We start from the raw sequence: 22,916 nt of genomic DNA, 5'->3' as shown, positions 1-22,916 counted from the left end.
TGATAGGGTGGGGCCAGGTTTCACAATGAGCTCACCCGAAACTCTGGCTGATTGTGACCTACACATGTTGGCTCATGTGATTAGGTAGAGGATCATCAGGGGGTCCCTTTGTCCCTCTTTGGGGGGACACTCCCACTAGGTTTAAATCTGGGACGCTCCACCATTTGACCTTAGAACTGAAGAAGCTTCTCGGATGAGAGGTGAAACGTCTTCAAGCAACTTAAAGAAGTCCAGACGCTTTTCTTTCCAAGCTCCTTAGACTACGATGGTAAATGGCCTGCATTTGTATAGCGCTTTTCTAGTCCCTAAGGACCCCAAAGCGCTTCACACTACATTCAGTCATTCACCCATTCACACACTGGTGATAGCAGCTACATTGTAGCCACAGCTGCCCTGGGGGGCACTGACAGAGGCGAGGCTGCTGGACACAGGGGCCACCGGGCCCTCTGACCACCACCAGTAGGCAAACATGGGGTTAGTATCTTGCCCAAGGATATTTGGCACGCAGCCAGGAGGTAGCCTGGGATCAAACCACCGACCTTCTGATTAGTGGCTGACCTGCTCTGCCACCTGAGCTACAGCCACCACAATGACCTGGATGACTGAGAAACTTCACAGACATATTGCCGTACATTTTGGGAGGAACACCCTTCAACTGGTGCAGGGAGTATGAAAGAGAATCAAGGAAACTAGCGGATTATAGGAACCATCTCCGTTTCAACCTAAGATGAAGACAAAGCAGAGTTGTTCCTAAGAGTTTGCGCCTTGGATCCACTGTCAGGGGATACAGAGCAGACTTGATTCTACAGAGAGCACAAAATCAGCTGCTAAGTGAAAGGATAAGACAGGTCCACTTCACTATATATGCCCTCCAGAGCAAGATTAGCCAGACTCTGCAGGAACTGAAAACCCTTCTACCCTCTCCAATCTTAGAAGAGGTTTACAAGTTTGTGAACAAGGCTCAGCGGGCCCAACGCTCTAAAGGAAAAGAAAAACAACGCAGGAAATTCCACACCTTGCTTTCAAAAGGCAAGGCAAGTTTATTTGTATAGCACAATTCAACAACAAGGTGATTCAAAGTGCTTTACAGAGACATTAGAAACAAAAACAAATAAAAAGCATGATTTAAAATTGATTAAAACAAGCAAACAAGCAAACAAAACAGTATATAAAATCAAAACAGATAAAATCAGAACAGTAGATAAAATCAGTAGTTAAAATGTAAGTTTTGAAATTTAAGCTTAAAAGTGTGGATTTGGTGCTTTATTCAGCTGAGAACAGGTGAGTCTTCAACCTGGATTTAAATAAACTGAGTGTTTCAGCTGATCTGAGGCTTTCTGGGAGTTTGTTCCAGATATAAGGAGCATAAAAGCTGAATGCAGCTTCTCCGTGTCTGGTTCTGACTCTGGGAACTGATAAAAGACCGGATCCAGATGACCTGAGGGATCTGGAAGGTTCATACTGGGTCAGGAGGTCACTGATGTATTTTGGTCCTAAACCATTCAGAGCTTTATAGACCAGCATCAGAACTTTAAAGTCTATCCTCTGACGGACAGGCAGCCAGTGTAAAGACCTCAGAGCTGGACTGATGTGGTCCACTTTTTTGGTCTTAGTGAGGACTCGAGCAGCAGAGTTCTGAATGAGCTGTAGTTGTCTGACTGATTTTTTAGGTAGACCTGTAAAGATGCTGTTACAGTAATCAAGCCTACTAAAGATGAATGCATGGACTAGTTTTTCCAGGTCCTGTTGAGACATCAGATCTTTTGTCCTTGAAATATTCTTGAGGTGATAGTAAGCTGACTTTGTTATTGTCTTAATGTGTTTTCTAAGTTTAGGTCTGCATCCATCACTACACCCACATTTCTCGCCTGGTTTGTGGTTTTTAGATGTATAGATTGAAGTTCTCTGGTGACCTGTAATCGTTTTTCTTTGGAAAACACACTCCTCATTCTGAACCTACACAACTCAGAGAAGAACACACACCTGAGGACAGTCAGGAAAAATGGGTGAAGAACTTTTCAGACCGGAATCTCACTGAACCTCAAAAGAGAGTATTAGCCAAAGGACTCAATTTTGCCATTTCTCTGCAACAGTTGCCCATAGACCTCATCACAGCCACAGAAACCGCCATACGGATTAATAAACTATCACAGACAGAAGCAGAGCAAATCAAGATGAAAGTCTCAGCCACCCTCTCCAGTGCCAAAGTCCCTCCGTCTAACCTCACAATACAAGAAAAGAAGGCCGTTGCTTCCCTGATCAAAGACCACAAAATCATTATACTACCAGCGGATAAGGGAAGGTGCACCGTGGTCCTAAACACAACGGATTACCACACAAAAATCACCACTCTCCTCAGTGACAACAATACCTACGAAGCCTTAAAGCGAGACCCCACAAGCAGCTACAAAAAGAAAGTTATAGCTTGCCTTCAGGACCTTGAAAGGGACAAAATCATTGACCGCCTCACATATCACCGCCTTTACCCAGGGGATGCCATACCCTGCATTTACAGACTTCCTAAGATCCATAAAGAAGCTGTCCCACTCAGACCTATTGTCAGTAGCATCAACTCAGCCAACATTTCGAAACACCCTACTACCATCCTTGCACCTCTTGTGGGGAACACCCCACATCACATCAAGAACTGCACCGACTTCACCGACAAGGTCCAGAAACTTACCCATGTTTATTATATTTCATGTTTTTAGTAGTGATTTTAGAAGACCACAAGCAAGTTGTGCAGTAAACATAGTAGTCAGCTGGAGGTATGTTAATTTAATATATTTGACATTAAAAAAAGGATATTTATGCACTGCAATCTAATTTATATTGTATTGCCTCCTGCAGGACAGGCTGCACACATGGATTTGTCACTGTCTTTTCCTCCTTCTCCTTTTCGTTGCGTTTTTCTCCCAAGTTAGTTTTAGAGTAGGGCCACCTTTTAAAACTGATTTTTTTTATTCAGGGTTTGTTTTTATCTTCACTGGGCTGGTGCAATATTAGCCGGGCAATGTGCAATCCCTGAGCTGGGCTCTTACCTTAGGGAGATTAGGTCTCGCAGAGGTGCTCCGTGTGAATTTGCTGTGATTGTAGTGCTACCAATTATTGCCTGAACTAAAACACTTAGTGCATGCAATAAGTGTTCTGTTGGGCTCGTATTTATTTGGGGTGGATTTGTTTCTTTTAAAGCAACGAGCATCTGGGCTTGCCGGGGGAGAGCAAGCCATCAGGTGATAGTTGCATTGCTGGCAGGTTGCACCAGTAAGAGTATATTGTGGTCATTAGTGACCTTTTTATTGTGATGTTTTAGGCGTATTGCAAACCCGTTTTCTTTAAAATAATAAACTTTAACGTATCCTGGCTGATATTGACCCTCTTGTCCCGTTTATTCTTGGCTCGTTCCTGCAAGAAATTTGGGCCTGAAAGTTTGCACAAGTAGTATAGAGGCCCCTAGCGGTTACTCTGTAGCTTTTACTCGCTACATACAGTGGGGCAAAAAAGTATTTAGTCAGCCACCGATTGTGCAAGTTCCCCCACCTAAAATGATGACAGAGGTCAGTAATTTGCACCAGAGGTACACTTCAACTGTGAGAGACAGAATGTGAAAAAAAAATCCATGAATCCACATGGTAGGATTTGTAAAGAATTTATTCGTAAATCAGGGTGGAAAATAAGTATTTGGTCAATAACAAAAATACAACTCAATACTTTGCCAACAAAGGTTATGTTACAATAACAGAGGTCAAACGTTTACTATAGGTCTTTACCAGGTTTGCACACACAGTAGCTGGTATTTTGGCCCATTCCTCCATGCAGATCTTCTCGAGAGCAGTGATGTTTTGGGGCTGTCGCCGAGCAACACGGACTTTCAACTCCCGCCACAGATTTTCTATGGGGTTGAGGTCTGGAGACTGGCTAGGCCACTCCAGGACTTTCAAATGCTTCTTACGGAGCCACTCCTTTGTTGCCCGGGTGGTGTGTTTTGGATCATTGTCATGTTGGAAGACCCAGCCTTGTTTCATCTTCAAAGTTCTCACTGATGGAAGGAGGTTTTGGTTCAAAATCTCACGATACATGGCCCCATTCATTCTGTCCTTAACACGGATCAGTCGTCCTGTCCCCTTGGCAGAAAAACAGCCCCATAGCATGATGTTTCCACCCCCATGCTTCACAGTAGGTATGGTGTTCTTGGGATGCAACTCAGTATTCTTCTTCCTCCAAACACGACGAGTTGAGTTTATACCAAAAAGTTCTACTTTGGTTTCATCTGACCACATGACATTCTCCCAATCCTCTGCTGTATCATCCATGTGCTCTCTGGCAAACTTCAGACGGGCCTGGACATGCACTGGCTTCAGCAGCGGAACACGTCTGGCACTGCGGGATTTGATTCCCTGCCGTTGTAGTGTGTTACTGATGGTGACCTTTGTTACTTTGGTCCCAGCTCTCTGCAGGTCATTCACCAGGTCCCCCCGTGTGGTTCTGGGATCTTTGCTCACCGTTCTCATGATCATTTTGACCCCACGGGATGAGATCTTGCGTGGAGCCCCAGATCGAGGGAGATTATCAGTGGTCTTGTATGTCTTCCATTTTCTGATGATTGCTCCCACAGTTGATTTTTTCACACCAAGCTGCTTGCCTATTGTAGATTCACTCTTCCCAGTCTGGTGCAGGTCTACAATACTTTTCCTGGTGTCCTTCGAAAGCTCTTTGGTCTTGGCCATGGCGGAGTTTGGAGTCTGACTGTTTGAGGCTGTGGACAGGTGTCTTTTATACAGATGATGAGTTCAAACAGGTGCCATACATACAGGTAACGAGTGGGGGACAGAAAAGCTTCTTACAGAAGACGTTACAGTTCTGTGAGAGCCAGAGAGCTTCCTTGTTTGAGGTGACCAAATACTTATTTTCCACCCTAATTTACGAATAAATTCTTTACAAATCCTACCATGTGAATTCATGGATTCTTTTTTCACATTCTGTCTCTCACAGTTGAAGTGTACCTCTGGTGCAAATTACTGACCTCTGTCATCATTTTAAGTGAGGGAACTTGCACAATCGGTGGCTGACTAAATACTTTTTTGCCCCACTGTATATACCAACAAGATAGTGTACATCACTGTCACAACAGCATTTGTTTTTCATTCAAAGGTTTTATGCCTTTTCCTATAATACCTGGTGGGCCGGTCTCTAGTCAAAATGCCCGGGCCGATTTTTTGTCCCGGTCCAGCCCTGCCTCACCCAGGAGGACCTCCAGCCCTGCCTCACCCAGGAGGACCTACACTGTCTCCTTTTGATGTGGAGGAGCAGCGGTTCTACTTTGAACCTCTCCTGGATGGCCGAACACCTCATCCTATCTCTAAAGGAGAGTCCAGCCACCCTTCAGAGGAAGCCAATTTCCACCGCTTGTATCCGTAATCTCGTCCTTTTGTTCACTGCCCACAGCTCGTGACCATAGGTGAGAGTAGGGACGTAGATCGACTGATAAATTGAGAGCTTCGCTTTTACACTAGGCTCCCTCATTACCACAACAGACCATTACAGCGTCCACAGCACTGCAGCCGCAGTACCGATCCATCTGTTGATCTCCAGCTCCCTTCTCCCGTCACTTGTGAACAAGACCTCGAGATACTTAAACTCCTCCACTTGGGGCAATAACTCGTCCCTGACCCGGAGTGGGCACTCCACCCTTTTCCGGCTGAGGACCATGGCCTCAGATTTGGAGGTGCTGATTCTCATTCCCACCGCTTCACACTCGGCTGCGAACAGTTCCAAAGCGAGGTGGAGGCCATCACCAAATGAATCCAACAGAACCACAAAAAGCAGAGATGAGATCCTGCGACCACCCAAGTGAAAGCCTTCCACCACTTGGCTAGACCTAGAAATTCAGTCCATAAAAATTATGAACAGAATCAGTGACAAAGGGCAGCCCTGGTGGAGCCCATCACCCATCAGGAACGAGTCTGACTTTTTTCCGGCTAAGCGGACCAAGCTCTTGCAATGGTTGTATAAGGATCAAATGGCCTGTAGCAATGGGCCAGACACCCCATACTCCCTGAGCACCCCCCACAGAACCCCCCAAGGGACACGGTCAAATGCCTTCTCCAAGTCCACAAAACACATGTAGACTGATTGGGCAAACTCCCATGCACCCTCAAGTATCCTTGAGAGGATGAAGAACTGGTCCAGTGTTCCACGACTAAGATGAAAACCACATTGTTCCTCCTGTATCTGAGGTTCAACTAACGGACGGACTCTTCTTTCCAGCACCTTGGCTTAGCCTTTCCCACGGAGGTTGGGGAGTGTGATCCCCTTATAGTTGGAATACACTATAGGGGGAACCGGGATCATCCGGTTCTCAACGGAAGGGATCGCTCCGGTGGGAACCACCACCCCTGTCTTCAAATCCAGAGGTACTGCCCCTGATCTCCACGCAACATTGCTGAGGCGTGTCAACCAAGACAGCCCTACAACAACATCCACAGCCTTCAGGAAGTCAGGGCGGACCTCATCCACACCAGGGGATTTGTTGAGCAGTCCCCCTAGTCCCCAGACTCTGCTTCATCCACGGAAGATGTGCCAATTGGATTAAGGAGGTCCTCAAAGTATTCCTTCCACCTCCCGACAATGTTCACAGTCAAAGTCAGCAGCGCTCCACCTGCACAGCACACAGGGTAGAGCACTGCTTTCCCCTCCTGAGTCACCTGACGGTTTGCTAGAATCTCTTTGAGGCAGTCTTTTTCTATGGCCTCTCCGAACTCCTCCCACACCCAAGTTTTTGCTTCAGTCACTGCCTGAGTCGCGTTCCACTTGGCCTGTCGGTACCTATCAGCTGCTTCCGGAGTCCCACAGGGTAGCCAAGCCCAACAGGACTCCTTCTTCAGCTTGGTGGCTCCCCACACCTCTGGTGAACACCATTTGGTTCAGGGGTTACCACCATGACAGGCACCTTGCGGCTGCTTTGGCAATGGAGGTGCTAAACATGGTCCATTCAGACTCAATGTTACAGTTGATGAGGAGGACTCACAGGACTCCGAGGTCAGATGCATATCCCAGCTGTCATAGGGCAAGACTCTGGACAGGCCACCAGTTTGTCGCAACCAATCACGCTCACATTCACACCTATGGGCAATTTGGATTAATCAATTAACCTATCCCCACAAACTGCATGTCTTTGGACGGTGAGAAACCCACACAAACACGGGGAGAACATGCAAACTCCACACAGAAAGACCCCGGCCTGATGGTGGAATTGAACTCAGGACCTTCTTGCTGTGCGGCAACAGTGCTAACCACCGTGCCACCGTGCTGCCTCAACAGTCTAAACACGGCATTTAATCTGTTATTAGACTCAATTGGCTTCTCTCAAAATGTAAAAGAACCCACCCACCACTTTAATCACACTCTAGATCTTGTTTTAACATATGGCATAGAAACTGAACATTTAACAGTGTTTCCTGAAAACCCTCTGCTGTCTGATCATTTCCTGATAACAGTTAAATTCACAATAATTGATTACACAGCCATAGTTAATAAATTTCATCACAATACATGTCTGTAACTACGTTTAAGGAGCATAACAATCCTTAAAATCCCTTCGATGTTGTCACGGGTAATGGGAAAATACGGACTCAGTCACGGAGCTCTGGATGCGAGTGTGTTTATTTACAGTACCCAAAAACAGTCTCAAAACACAAAGCGAAGTGCAAAATCCAACAGTGATCTTCTCCAAACTCCCAGTGGTGCACAGGTGAGTTTCCAAAGTGATGATCTGAGTGTGTGTTCTCCTCCGAGAGCTTAATTCCGCGGGCTCCTTCTCTCCAACCTCCTGCTCCGTGTCTCTTCCTCCTATAAACGAGCGACAACAACAGGTGAGAAGGCTAGCCGGCTAAAGCTAAGTTGCAAGTGACAAACACTCTTAACTACCAAGCTTCAAATACAATCCAGCGTCGACTGCCGTCTGGACACACAGTTAAATGCCTCAGCCCACGACAAAGGATGATTAGTGACAGCTGGGTGGCAAATTAGGTGCAGGTGTGTCAGCCGCTGGGTGGAGACAACAAGGGTGGGGAGGAGGAGAGAGAAACACACACACAGGCAGGTCACCGGGGAAGGACCGTCCCACCATGACAGATGTTGTCCTCTTAAATGCCATGTGTCAACACAATGCAGAGCAGCTATGTGAATTCTACTCCCACAGAGGTCGATTATCTTACATCTTCACTGCATACGACTCTGGATATTGTAACTTCTCTTAAAAAAGAAAGCCTCAAATCAGAAGAATTTGACTACCTGGTATAACTTTCAAACATGCACGTTGAAATAAACAACTCGTTAGCTGGAGAGGAAAGGGCATCTCACTAATTTACAAGGTCTTCATTTGGTGCTCTTTAAAAAAATCCCCCTGTAATGCTAGAACATCTTACTATTCATCTGTGATTTAAGAAAATAAGAACAACCCCAGGTTTCTCTTCAGCACTGTAGCCATCCCTTTAACGTTAACTAGTAATGACTTCATGAACTTCTTCACAAATAAAGTTTTAACCATTAGAGAAAAATGACTCATAGCCATCTCTCAGAAGTAACATTATGCACAGATACTATCAATGCCACTGATATTTATTGAGACTCATTTTCTCCGGTTGATCTTTCTGAATGTTCAACAAACTGACCTCACTGCCCATTGTTCATCCAGTGGTGCTAGTTTCAGTCATTGTGCAAATGAGTTAATACAAGTCATACCATTTTGTGTTTTCACTATTAGTGTTTTTTAAACGTGGTGCTAAATGTTAAATGTTATTATTTAGCTTACTATAAAAACATGACAAATCTGTGCATGTTGACTTTTATTGCAGTGTTCACGTTTATTGCTGTTTCTCTCTTCAGAATAACTAATCTAACTTTGTCTTCATAGTTTAGTATATGCCACTCTTCCACATTTGTCTCTTTCTTATTCTCATCTCCTTTCAGAGGTGTGGACTCGAGTCACATGACTTGGACTCGAGTCAGACTCGAGTCATTAATTTTATGACTTTAGACTTGACTTGAAAAAATGTTCTAAGACTTGTGACTTGACTTGGACTTTTACACCAATGACTTGGGACTTGAATTGGACTTGAACCGGTTTACTTGAAAAGACTTGATATTTCACCCCAAATATAAAATTTAACATACATATTATATAGAGATTGAAAATGTGACGTCATTCAGGGGTAAAACCGCAAAGGATTCTGGGAACTCGTGGCAAGAGGTACTAGCGCACGCAGGCTTTCAATTGAAATCAGTTATACAGCGATAAAAAGAAACACAAAAATGTCAAGAAGCCGTTGTATTATTAACTGCAATAGCCGGTCGCATGACAGCCACGGGAAGCCGACGGGTAAAGAGATCGGTTGTTATCGGATTACGTCGTTGAAGAGAAATTGTTCGAGCCATGTTTCCGAAGTAACAAAGAGGCGACTGGATTGCAGCCATTCAAAGACCAAATATAACGTCCCAGAACACTCCAGCTCACAGGTTAGTCTGCTCCAAGCATTTACACGAAGGTCAGAGTTTTTTAGTAGTTAATGCGTCATTTTCATAACATAATTGGTGATATAGGTTACAAGCAAGTCTGGCGCTGAACAGAAATTGTCGCGCTATGCTCCTTTGTTTATTGTGCATAAATAGTGAATTGTCCTGACACAATATTGTGTTTCGCTTCTGTTATTATGGTACATTGACAAAAACATATACTTTTATTCACAGGATAAAACAGTTGTTTTGTATCACTAATTGTCCAGTACGATTACAGCATACAGTATTATTGTCACTGCTACATTTCTGTAATGAACCAGAAATTATTTCCACTGCTAATTAATTACCGTTGAGCTCAAAGGTCCTATTAATAAACGGTTAACGAATGTGTATTTATGACGACGATTTGTGAGACTGGTAAACTTATGATACGTACGATGGTCTTTACTTTCTACACGGTGCATTTCAAGGTCCTGCACCCATCCGTCGGTAAACTGTACCTGGGCTTGTTGCAGTGACCTGAAGTTACTAAACTTCATGAGTGTATGCACTCACTCCAAGAACCGTATGATTATAAATATGCATATAAATATGCTACGATGAGATAGCTGACTTCATCTAACTAGCAAATGTTGTCCAGGCTACGTTGGTGATGCAGTTTTTTTTAATGTGTATGATATTTTTGTCATGCGATTTTAAAGCTGGTCCTACAACCGCATCCAAGAATAACATGCAGCTTATCTCAGAACTGTCGGTGAAAATTATTCTTGGAGCTAGGTTTAATTGAGCTGCATTTTAAAGAGGTGCAATTTCACAATTTGTGTATATTTTCTAAGTTCACTATTTTGTCATGTGTTGAGAAAAACACAGATTTAAAAATTACATGGTCTAATATTTACATTTAGCATAACTGCAACATGCTTTTTTCGTTTTTTTTTTTTTTAAAAGACTCGAAAGGACTTGAAATTCAAAATTTCAGACTTGTGACTTTACTCGGACTTTTACACCAGTGACTTGAGACTCGACTCTGACTTGCCTGACATTACTTGAGACTTGACTTGAGACTTGCAAAACAATGACTTGGTCCCACCTCTGTCTCCTTTCATATTTGTCCCGTGTCAATCCCCCCCAGCCCCCACCTCCACAGGATAATCTGCAGCTGTAATCTACCATCATCTGTCATTGTTTCTCTGGATGGAACATTTGCAGCAAGGCCAGATTAACATCCCATGCTGTGACCTGAGCAGGGAGGACAGGGCAAAATACGCCCACTCATATACAGATAGATACAAACATAGAGTCATGTTTCAGTCACTCCCAAGGACATGTTAGGCACTTTGTTACTAGCAACCTATAACAAAAAAAGTTCCCATTTCTTTAGTTGAATCTATGAAAAGGAGCATAAACCTGGTGTAGGACCAGGAAGATGCACTGTTCACTGAAGCATCATCAGATATGGTCTCAGTGGCTGTTGAGAATAGAATAGAATTCAACTTTATTGTCATTGCACATGCACAGGTACAGGGCAACGAAATGCAGTTTGCATCCATCCAGAAGTGCTTTAGTGATATAGATATATTACAATATATATTAGCAATAATATAGATATGTGAGTATATTACAGAAATGGGTCTATTATGGTATGTTATAATGTACACGGTATGAAGTATGTTGTGAATATTCTATAACTATAAGTATGTACAGGCTGTAGTGAGTACAAGCTATGTACAGGATATGAACAGGATATAAATATGAAAAACTATACAGAATATGAAATAAATAACTTTACAGAATCTGAGATATACAGCTATACAGAAATGGGAACTATGCAAGTTGTAAACAGTTGTAGGATTAAAGATTATCGAATGTACAGAATGATTATTTACACAGAGCTATACAGTAGTGCAGTTAAGATAAGTGAGGGTGTAGATAGTTTCTACAGAGGCTATATAAAGTGCTAGTGGTTGTGAGTGGTGGTTCAGTCCATGTTATTATTGTGTGTTTGAGGGTACAGTTGTCCATTGTGGGTGTGTGTATGTTCAGTCCATGAGTTTAACGTGGGTCAGATGTCAGGAGGCAGAGTTCAGGAGTCTGACAGCTGTGGGGAAGAAGCTGTTCCGGTACCTGGTGGTCTTAGTCCGGAGGCTCCTGTGGCGCCTCCCAGAGGGCAGGAGGGTGAAGATTCCATGTGATGGGTGACTGGGGTCTTTGATGATTTTCCCAGCCCTTTTCAGACACCGCTTCCTGTAGATGTCTTTTATGGCAGGAAGTGGTGCTCCAGCGATGCGCTGGGCAGTTTTCACGACCCTCTGCAACGCCTTCCGGTCCGAGGCAGAGCAGTTCCCGTACCAGACTGTTATACAGTTGGTCAGGATGCTCTCGATGGTGCAACGATAGAAGTTCACCAGGATGTCTGAGGACAGGTGGTTCTTCCTCAGAGTCCTCAAGAAGAAGAGGCGCTGGTGAGCCTTCTTGACCAGCTTGGAGCAGTTGGTCGTCCAGATGAGATCCTCGGTGATGTGGACTCCCAGGAACTTGAAGCTGCTCACACGCTCCACAGCCGTCCCCTTAATGTGGATGGGTGGATGTGGGTCAGCATTCCTCCTGTAGTCCACGATGAGCTCCTTGGTCTTCTCGGTGTTAAGCAGCAGGTTGTTTCTGTCGCACCACTCAGCCAGACGATCCACCTCCTCCCTGTAGGCGGCCTCATCGTTGTCACTGATGAGGCCAATCACCGTGGTGTCATCTGCAAACTTAATGATGGTGTTGGAACCATCAGCAGGTCTGCAGTCGTGGGTGAAGAGGGAGTAGAGGAAAGGGCTCATCACACAGCCTTGTGGTACACCGGTGTTCATCGTGATTGTAGATGAGCAGCGGTTATCCAGCCGGACATGTTGGGGGCGGTTGGTCAGGAAGTCCAGTAACCATTTGCAGATGAGGGAACTGATGCCCAGGTCTGTCAGTTTCCTGATGAGTTGTGAGGGGTGGATTGTATTGAACGCTGAACTGAAGTCTATAAACAGCATTCTGGCGTAGGTGTTGTTGTTGTCCAGGTGTGAGAGGACAGAGTGCAGTGCGATGGAGACTGCATCCTCTGTGCTCCTGTTCTGGCGGTATGCGAATTGGTGGGGGTCCAGGGTGGGGGGGAGACAGGATTTGAAGTGTGCTAGGACCAGTCGCTCTAAGCACTTAGTGATGATGGGGGTGAGTGCTACTGGGCGGTAGTCATTGAGGCAAGATGGGTTGGAGTTTTTGGGTATCGGGACGATGGAGGTGGATTTGAAGCAGGCCGGTACCACAGCGTGGGCCAAGGACAGGTTGAATATGTCTGTGAGCACTCCTGCAAGCTCCCCAGAACACGCTCTGAGAACACGCCCGGGGATGCCATCAGGGCCTGCAGCCTTGTGGACATTGATCCTGCTCAGCACCGCTCCTACATCGGTGGGGGAGAGAGTCAGAGGTTGGTGGTCTGGCGTCATGTCTGCTTTGGTTGTGGTTGTGGGGTTCCCTCGCTCAAAACGAGCATAAAAGTTGTTGAGCTCGTTGAGGAAGGAGACATCAGAGGATGCGGGGGAGGGTTTGGTGGTCCTGTAGTCTGTAATGGTCTGGAGTCCTTGCCACATGCGTCGGGGGTTGGAGTTGGAGAAGTGTTCTTCTACCTTCTTTTTGTAATGGTGTTTGGCTTTTTTGATGCCCTTCTTTAGATTAGCCCTGGCTGTGCTGTAGGCGTGTGCATCTCCTGACCTAAAGGCAGTGTTGCAGGCCTTCAGGAGGAGACGAACATCCCGGTTCATTCAAGGCTTCTGGTTGGGGTACATGGTGATCCGTTTCTGGGTGGTGACACTGTCTGTGGTTTCGGAGATGTAATCCAGTACAGATGAGGCGTACTGGTCCAGGTCTGTGTGGGTGAACATATTCCAGTCTGTGTTTTTAAATCTGTCCTGGAGCACTGCGTCTGTCCCCTCTGGCCACACTTTAATTGTCCTCACAGCAGGTTTCACACGTTGGATGAGTGGTGAATACCTAGGTGTGAGGAACAGGGAGAGATGGTCCGATTGTCCAATGTGGGGGAGGGGTGTGGCTTTGTAGGCTCCAGCCAGGTTGGAATACACATGGTCTAAAGTCTTGTCTCCTCTGGTGTGGCAGGAGACATGTTGGTGGAATCTGGGGAGGACTGTCTTTAAGTTGGTGTGGTTGAAGTCGCCAGCAACAATAAAAGCAGCCTCAGGGTGTTTATTCTGGTGAAGCTAGAGAATGACTTTAGTGCAGTACTACCATGAAATGTATTGATATTACAGTCACCAGCCACTTCATTAGGTTCAACCTGCTTGTACTGGGTTAAATCCCCTTATGCCTGGAAGCTCTCTTAATTCTTAATGGCACAAATAGTGCAGGAAACATTACTGAAATGACCGTCATAGATTCTAGGACTCAAGGTTATCACATTTAGGTGTGCATTTATTTACAGTGCAATCACAAAGTGCTACATACAGTGGTGCAGGTGGGGGAGCGAGACTCCAGGGATCCAGGGAGAGGTAAGAAACATCCAGTCTTCACACACTCTTCACTGGCAGCCACAGGCTCACCAAAGTCCAGGAAGGCAATCCAGGGAGCTCTGCACAGGGAGACTGGGAACATGTTAGCATTCAGAGGCAAGACAACTAGAGCAGACGATGGTCAGTAGCCACAGTAACTGGAGAGAGTTCAACGATCCAGCGAAGACTGCAGTTCAGCTGCCATCTTGAGTAATGGCTGCGATGATGAGTTCATGAGTCGCAGGTGGCTGATTGTCAGCAGGTGTGTTGGCAAAAGGCAGACCAGCGGCGGAGTATCCTGCTGTATGACGCTAGTATTACCACAATAATCACTGAAGACAGAAAGTCATCACAATATTAATCCTTAATGACCTCATAATTTCATGCAAATTGTCCCTCTCTTTTCCTGAGAACCCCAGTTTCAGGAAGTTTTTGTCTGTTTGTTTACATGCTCCCACTGGCACAGATTATAAAGAACAACAAAATAAACTATCACAGCTGTGCAGATGACACACAAATATATATCACAATTCAATTCAATTCAATTTTATTTATATAGCGCCAAATCACAACAAAAATCGCCTCAAGGCGCTTCATAGATACAGAGAAAAACCCAACAATCATATGACCCCCTATGAGCAAGCACAATGTCACCAGGAGACCAAGGCCCTGTGCAGGCTCTTGATAAATGCATTGAGGAAATTAATGACTGGTTGTGCCACAATTTTCTCCAGCTAAACAAAAACAAACTGAAGTAATAGTCTTTGGCGCCAAAGAAAAACGATTACAGGTCACCAGAGAACTTCAATCTATACACCTAAAAACCACAAACCAGGCGAGAAATTTGGGTGTAGTGATGGATGCAGACCTAAACTTAGAAAAACACATTAAGACAATAACAAAGTCAGCTTACTATCACCTCAAGAATATTTCAAGGACAAAAGATCTGATGTCTCAACAGGACCTGGAAAAACTAGTCCATGCATTCATCTTTAGTAGGCTTGATTACACTGTAAAAAAGATCCGTATATTTAACAAAGTCAAAGTCAAAGTCAAATTTATTTATAGAGCACATTTAAAAACAACCAAAGCTGACCAAAGTGCTGTACAGTAAATACAGATAAAAATACAATAAAACACAATTTCGTAGTAACACCTCGCTGATAAAAATAAAATAAAAATAGATAAAACAAATAAATTAGACCTTTCTAAAAGCCAATGAAAAGAGGTGAGTTTTAAGAGCGGTTTTAAAAGTTTCTAGGCTTTTGGAGAGTCTGACGTGAGGAGGTAAGCTGTTCCACAGTCTGGGTGCAGCCACAGCAAACGCCCTCTCTCCCTTTGTCTTTAATTTATACCTAGGAACATCTAAAAGCATCAGGTCGGCTGACCTCAAAGATCTCCTGGGGCGATAAATACTAAGGAGTTCTGACAGGTAAGAAGGTGCAGTGCCATTTAAAACCTTAAAAGCCAGCAGTAAGATTTTAAAATCAATCCTAAAGGCAACTGGGAGCCAGTGGAGAGAGCAGAGAACCGGAGTGATATGGTCTCTTTTTTTTGAACCGGTCAACAGGCGAGCGGCAGCGTTCTGCACCAGTTGAAGGCGATGTAGACAGGAACGATCTAGGCCAGCATAGAGGGAATTGCAGTAGTCTAGCCGTGAAGTAATAAAAGCATGGACCACTCTTTCTAGATCGTTCCTGCAAAGGTAAGACTTGACTTTGGCTAAAATCCGCAAATGATAAAAAGATCCCTTAACTACAGTGAAAGACAGTAAAAATACGACAGGAAAAACCTGTTAACTATAAAACAGTTTAAAACTGTTGATTTGATGTGAAATTGCCGTAAATAAAGAAATGTAGAAAAACCGTAATATGTACATTTTTTTCTCTGAAAAAAATACATAAACCTACTGTAAATCACTCTTGCATAGTTTTTTTAACGGAAGATTCCAATAAAGTTTAGAACAGGCAAACACAATTTTTTTTACATTTATTTATTGAAAAAAATACAGGTTTTAATTGCTGAATGTAAGCATGGTTGTGCTGGTAATGGATACATGCTGTAATATGACTTTGTGATTTTTGCATTAATTTCACATAATAATAATAATGGATTAGATAGCGGTTTTCAAGAAGCCCAAAGCACTTTACATTAAATCCATTCTTGATTCATAGCACCTTTAATACAACATATTCATATAACAGGTACATATGTCCCAAGATCTTTATACTAGAAATGTATTAGGGCAATTTTTGGATGTAGTTTTTGTAAAGAATATGGGATGTAGCTGTTAAATCTACATTCTGTTGAACTCAATAAACCATGAGTTTAAAATGTAAAAGCTAACAACAACTTGAGAGACCTACAGCTAATGATAGACATATACTATATTATTGAGTGAATTCATATAATCCCAAAAGTGTTAAAACAATAATCTGTTGTCTGTTCTATTTATTCATAGTTAATTATCATATGATGAAAAAAGATTTTAAAAGCACCTCCTCCCAAAACTAGGCGTTTTCCCCTGACGTTTAGAGCACAGTTTCACATCAAGGCGCCTGATTTCAAACGGGCCAATCAGCGCACTGCATCAGGCTCCACCGCAGATAACGTCTGTACAGCCCCACACTGTTAGATGTGGCTGTGTGCAGACAGGAATAGGACCCAAGGTGCAGACTCCGGAGACAGAACTTAAACCAAAACAACTTTAATGCTGAACGCAAACATAACATAACTGGAAAAACTCAAAAAAATAAACTAACACCAGCGGATTGACAACCCCCCCCCCCCTTAAGAGCTGGCTTCCAGACAGCCCAAAACCAAAACATCAAAAACAAAAAAAACAAAAACAACCCAACCAGGGTGGGCGGCGGGGGAAACAGGATGGAGGGCTCGAAACAAACCAAACAAGGAGCCAGAAACAAAAAAAAAAAAAAGAACAAACAACGGAGCCTGGAAAGCAACAGAACAAAACACAGGAACAAAGTCCAAAACAACAGCACCAAGGCCCAGGCATAGTCCAAAAGCAAACAAACAAAAGAGCTCACGAAAGGCGCAGAGGCCCAGGCAATAGTCTCAAAAAAGTTCAGGGGGACCGGCCCGGAGGCTAACGGCACAACAGTCCAAACCCGGGAAGGTCAGGGGGGCGACCCGGAGGCTGATGGTCCAATAGCCCAGAAAACAGGTCAGGAGGCCGGCCGGGCGGGAGGCACCGACGGCGACCGAGCAGATCAGGAGGCCGGCCGGGTGGGAGGCACCGACGGCGACCGAGCAGATCAGGAGGCCGGCCGGGCGGGAGGCACTGGTGGCGGCGTAGTTCCGGGGGCCGTCCATGACGGCGGCGTAGTTCAGAGGGCTGTCCATGACGGCAACGACCTCCAGTCATCGGCCGGACAGGACGTGCAGGACGAGCAGGACGAGCAGGCCGGACAAGACGTGTAGGCCGGACAAGACGTGCAGGAACAGACAGCATGGAGACCTCAGGAGCAGACGAAGCTGAACACTCGGAGGCCGGACCAGGCGGAGCTGCAGAGGCTGGGGCCGGACCAGGCGGAGCTGCAGGCTCGGGGGCCGGACCAGGCGGAGCAGAAGCCGAAGCCGGACCAGGCATAGCAGAGGCAGAGGCTGATGGTGGCTGGACGGGCTCCTCGGGCCCTCCAGCTGACGAGGCGTGAGGCTGGACGGGCTCCTCGGGCCCTCCAGCGGAGACAGACGGCTGGACGGGCCCCTCGGGCCCTCCAGCTGACGAGGCGTGAGGCTGGACGGGCTCCTCGGGCCCTCCAGCTGACGAGGCTGATGGTGGCTGGACGGGCTCCTCGGGCCCTCCAGCTGACGAGGCGTGAGGCTGGACGGGCTCCTCGGGCCCTCCAGCTGACGAGGCGTGAGGCTGGACGGGCCCCTCGGGCCCTCCAGCGGAGACAGACGGCTGGACGGGCCCCTCGGGCCCTCCAGCGGAGACAGACGGCTGGACGGATGAGCAAACAGGTGAAAATATAATAGGCCGAAAAACACTAACCTTAGCTTGATCCATAAGCTCTGCAACGCCAAGTCCCAGGTCTTTAGCCAACTTAGTTATGGCAGGTGGCACTCTGTTTCCAGTTCTTTTTGCCAGCTGAGGCACGGAAAAAGTCATAGGCTGAGAATCTGCCAGAGAAACAAAAGGAGTCCTAGACATAACAGCAGCCACAGGGGCTGGCCGGAACACTAAGCAGTCACTTTCTCCCAAAACTGGAGTATGCTCAGTCATTCTGGAGTGGCAGTGGCGTGAACGCTATTTACTCCGGGAAGGGGGAGCAGGCGAACCGAGACGCGAAGCCTCCAGCTGACCGGGCTGCAGATCCTCCGGCTCACCACACAGGAGCAGTTCTCCAGAACGTCCAAGCAGAAACACTGTCCTGCTGTGGCAAACGCAGTTGCTTTACAGCAAGCTCCGTCTGCTGCTGCTGCGTTGGTGCGGAGAGAGAGATAGCCAGCTCACTGGCTCTGACATGCTCCCTCCACGCGGCTATGGTGTGGCTCAGATATGTGTCCACGGAGAACTGATGAAGCCGGGGGTTGGTTGTAATCATTGCCTCGACCGCGCTCAGTCTCACAGCCATAGCCTGTAAGCTGTCGGCCTGAGCGGTGCGGTCCAGCAAATCAACCAACCCCTTCATCTCAGCCTCAAAATCCGAGGTGGAACAGTCTGCGGGGTCCATGTTCTGGTTCGCGATCTTCTGTTAGATGTGGCTGTGTGCAGACAGGAATAGGACCCAAGGTGCAGACTCCGGAGACAGAACTTAAACCAAAACAGCTTTAATGCTGAACGCAAACATAACATAACTGGAAAAACTCAAAAAAAAAAAAAATAAACTAACACACAGCAACGTAAACGGTAGATCACGACATGGACACAGAGAAACACAGGGCTTAAATACACAGAGGGAGCAATCAGGGAATGGGTAACAGGAGGGAAACACAGCTGGGGCAAATCAGGCCTAACGAGACAAGGGGAAGCAAAACCAGACACATTAACATCAGACATGGACTTTCAAAGTAAAACAGGAAACACATAACACAAACTGAACAAAGACACAGACTCGCACGCACTGCAACAGAGGGAACAGAGACGTGGGACCAGGGCAGACACAGACACTGACTGGACACGGGGATATAGCCACTAAGGACACACAGAGACGCAAACTAGACAAGGGGATGCAGGTGATAGGGGAGACAGAGCAACTAAAGACAGAGACATAAACCATAAGACAGAACTCAAAGAAACCAAAAACTAGAAAGTATAAATAATATCATAAACTCAAAAACCCTGGGTCAACGACCCAGGCATCCTAACACACACAAGTTTTGCTTTGGACTATGGCAGCACGCTATCTTCATTTTCGTGGACTTGTTTCTCTTTTTTTTTAATTTAACGTCTGCCACAGCTCGTCTTCAGTTACTACGGTAAGAAAATAATCCAACTTGGTTTATTTATCGACAGCATTGTGTTGCAGGCAGTGAAGGCGCAAATGATAAATTTACGTTAGCTTTAGCTCGTTTCTAGCATTAGCGTTAGCGACATCAGGCTGAAAAGAGCCTTGCAAAACCAGCAGTGCGCGTTTTGAGACGTGTTTTGGAGATCGGTGTATTAATGGAAACCGTCTAATTAGTATAGCTATGTTTGAATGCTTTGTCTAAATGCGGCCTGGATGTTCCCGCCTTGTTTGACATCCGGCTGAAGCTTTAAGTTAGCTAGCCTCGCAGCTGTGTCATATTGATTATGTATTTTTGCAGCATATGTGGAGAATCGGTTCAGTCCGTGAAAGCTTATGTTTTGCATTGCAGACTGCATCGTAATGAACCCCGGTGTATTTTTAAATGTGTTGAAGTAAGTTGTAAGCAGGTGTTTTCTGGATATGCTGCTTTAAAGTCTCACTTCTACCGCCACCACACTGGTACCGCAACTGTTTCTCAGAATGCTACCTTAATGGGTTTGAATTGCACTGTCTCACTTTGTGAATGCCAATGTGAGGGAACTAAAGCTTTGATTGCTCACTTACAGGAACCCATAGAAGAGGGACGGCATGTAACTTGTCCAGTGAGAGGATGCCAAAGTGAGTTCTCTGTAAAATCTACATTTACCTCCCATATGTCTAGAAAACACAAACGTTAGGAAAATGTGATTTGTGGTTTAAACAAAGATACTCAGAGAGTCCATCTACAAGTGCCACCATACAGGAAGGTGCCAGTGTATCAGATATAGAAGACCCTGGTATGGATGGGTCTAATTTCAGTGACCTGTATCTCAGACATGTATGTATGTTTTACATTAAACTACAGGGACAGCATCTTCTGCCAGCATCTACCATTCAAACCATTGTTGAAGAAATACAAAATATACATGAATTGGGACAGATGTATACATTGAATAGACTAAGGTCACTTCTAAAAGATATGTCAGTTTCAGATGAAGACATAAAAATCTGTGACACAGTAAAACAATCTGACTTGTTCTCAGCTTGTCACACATGGCCCCTGAGAACTGCTTATTCAAGAGTCCAGTGCTTTAAAGATGTGTTCAAGTATGTTGAACCCAGAAAAGTGTTTTTGGGCAGGGACGAGAACAGGATGGAGAGATTTGCCTATTGTGTTCCTCTGCTAAATATTTTGAAGGGTATGCTGGAATCAAGTTTTTGGCAAGGTCTCATATCAGTGAATCCTAATAATGTTTCAAGACCAGATGTTCTCAGGGACTGTTGTGATGGTAACGTGTTTGTGTCAAACAAATTTTTTCAGGAAAATCCACATTGCCTCAAGCTGGTTCTATACCAGGATGCATTTGAAGTAGTGAACCCACTTGGTTCTGCCAAAAAGAAGCACAAGGTTTTGGCTGTGTACTTCTCTCTAGTCAACATCCCACTAACACCCTTCATCATTGTTTGCGGTAAGCTGAAAGAGCAAAATTCAACTTTTTTTTTTCTGTTGTAACTGCCACGTTCTTGTACTCTTGGCTTGTTTAGTTTCATGTTCTGTTGCTTCCTCACTAATACACTGGATAACACAACCATATAAGTTCAACTAGTAACATAACTCATCCTATGATCCATGTAACAAGTATCTCTGTATTTCTATATATGACTGACATTAAAGCTCTTGTTATTAAAGTTTTTAATTTGTTGTTGTTGTTGTTTTAATTCTCAGGTTCCTCCTGCTTCGCTGCTGAGACATTCATGTTGAGCATTGACAAGAAGACTGTCAACGACCGCATCACAACCTTCACCTCTGCTATCTGCCTAATGTTTGGCAGTTACTACTGCTTTAACATACACTACCCTGTAGAACTACGATCAACACTGGAGTTCCTTCAACGGTAAAATTTATTTTATTATGGATTTATTTTTGTGCTTTTCAAACTTGGCCATTTGATATCCCACCTCAGGTTGTTAATTTCCTCAATCTCTCTCGCCCTTTTTTCATGAAGGTGTTTCTTTTCCATAAATCCTGATAGAGGCACCAAGGTTGAATCCAAGAAGAAAAAAGTGTTCTCAGTCAATCCCAGAGTCCTCACTCTCATCTCAGACATTGCTGACCATGAGTGGATCTAGTCCTACCCCTCTTGTTTGAGACAAAGTGATAAAGGTATACTATGTTACATACTCTACAGATGTTCTGTTTTTGAAACAATTGTTACATTTCTGATTGTGAGTGGGAAGTTTAACAATGTGAAGTTTTACTAGACACAATTTGTAAAAGTACATGGTCTACTTTTGATTCACTGTTTTATATCTGAAAAATGTATCTGGTAAAAATGTGGTAAACCTGCGATTTTGTTTCTTGGATTTTAATTTTCCCAGTTTTAAAGATATTTGTATTCCAATAGTGTAAAAGTATGCTGCATGTACATTGCTGGCATTTTGTAGTTATCCAAAAATTTGCAGTTGAAGTTCTCAAAACAAGTGTAAAGTTTTTGTTTGTTACCTGATGCAGTTTTAAGATGTACATTTTCAGGTTTACTGCTCAGTTCTGTGTGCAAAATATGCAGGTGTAAACTTGTTCCTGTAATTTCTTCAATTCAGATTTTCTTTCAATTATAGAAAAAATGTTTAATTCTCTATATTTGTATTTGGATAATTTGAAAAGTCAAGATTCTACGTGTACTGACATTTATGTAGTGAGAACAGCACCAAAACACTTAAAGGTGTCTGAATTGTCTGCTAAAGGTAATGTGAAGTATAATGTGTGCTCAACTTACAGCACTGGTTTTGCACAGTTTGAACAGAACTTGTAAGAATTCTGTGATTCCTCACTGTTACTGTCATGGAGATAACTAGTAACTATTTGTGATTTGTTGAGTACAAATGTAAATGTTTGATGTTCAAAACATCAAAGATGTTAAATAAAATACTTTTTTGGAAATTTAAGGTGGACATTTTTGTGTTACATTTAGTAATTTGAATAAAATCATGGTTTGTGTATTAAGCTTACAGAGTAGAACACTTAAGAGCACTCTAGTCTAAAAACGGTTACAGAATAAAATTGTATTTTATTATTTTTTGATAGTTAATTTTACAGGGAAAAAATGTTGTGTTTTCTGGCACAAACTTTATTTTATATGTTATTTTCATGTTAATTCTAGGGAAAAACATGATTTTTTCTTCAAGTTAAAACATTTTCTTCTACGGTAAAATATTGACCCTAGCACTGTTTTTAACCGTAAAATCAACAATAACAATACGTTGTTACCGTTAAAGAAGAAAATGTTTCACCCGTAATTTTACGGTAGATTTCTGGCAACCACAGCTGCCAGCGTTTTACCGTAAAATCTACAGTTTTTTTTTTACAGTGTACTGTAACAGCATCTTTACAGGTCTGCCTAAAAAATCAGTC

At 44.3% G+C, this 22,916-nt stretch overlaps 1 protein-coding gene across 3 annotated transcripts; it reads left to right on the top strand.

Moving 5' to 3' along the window:
* Positions 1–19,390: 19,390 nt before the first annotated feature.
* Positions 19,391–22,597, top strand: LOC120730760. 3 transcript variants are annotated; one of them, XR_005695192.1, is made up of 5 exons: positions 19,391–19,493; positions 20,092–20,143; positions 20,826–20,973; positions 21,231–21,399; positions 21,511–22,597. XR_005695192.1 is itself a non-coding variant. In XM_040027232.1 (4 exons), exons 2-4 carry the CDS (start codon positions 20,304–20,306, stop codon positions 21,632–21,634), a joined length of 963 nt encoding a protein of 320 aa, XP_039883166.1. In that variant the 5' UTR covers positions 19,391–19,493; positions 20,092–20,303; the 3' UTR covers positions 21,635–22,597. The 3 variants fall into 3 exon arrangements, 2 of the variants coding, with proteins under 2 accessions (XP_039883166.1, XP_039883167.1); XM_040027232.1 differs by having other exon boundaries at positions 20,092–20,973; XM_040027233.1 differs by lacking the exon at positions 19,391–19,493 and having other exon boundaries at positions 19,650–20,973.
* The last annotated feature ends 319 nt before the right edge of the window (positions 22,598–22,916 follow it).

The sequence above is a fragment of the Simochromis diagramma genome, unplaced genomic scaffold (genome assembly GCF_900408965.1).
Source record: "Simochromis diagramma unplaced genomic scaffold, fSimDia1.1 OVJJ01000446.1, whole genome shotgun sequence".
NCBI lineage: Eukaryota > Metazoa > Chordata > Actinopteri > Cichliformes > Cichlidae > Simochromis > Simochromis diagramma.
The sequence above is the reverse complement of the archived record's forward strand: the minus strand, read 5'-3'. Positions and strand labels throughout refer to the sequence as shown.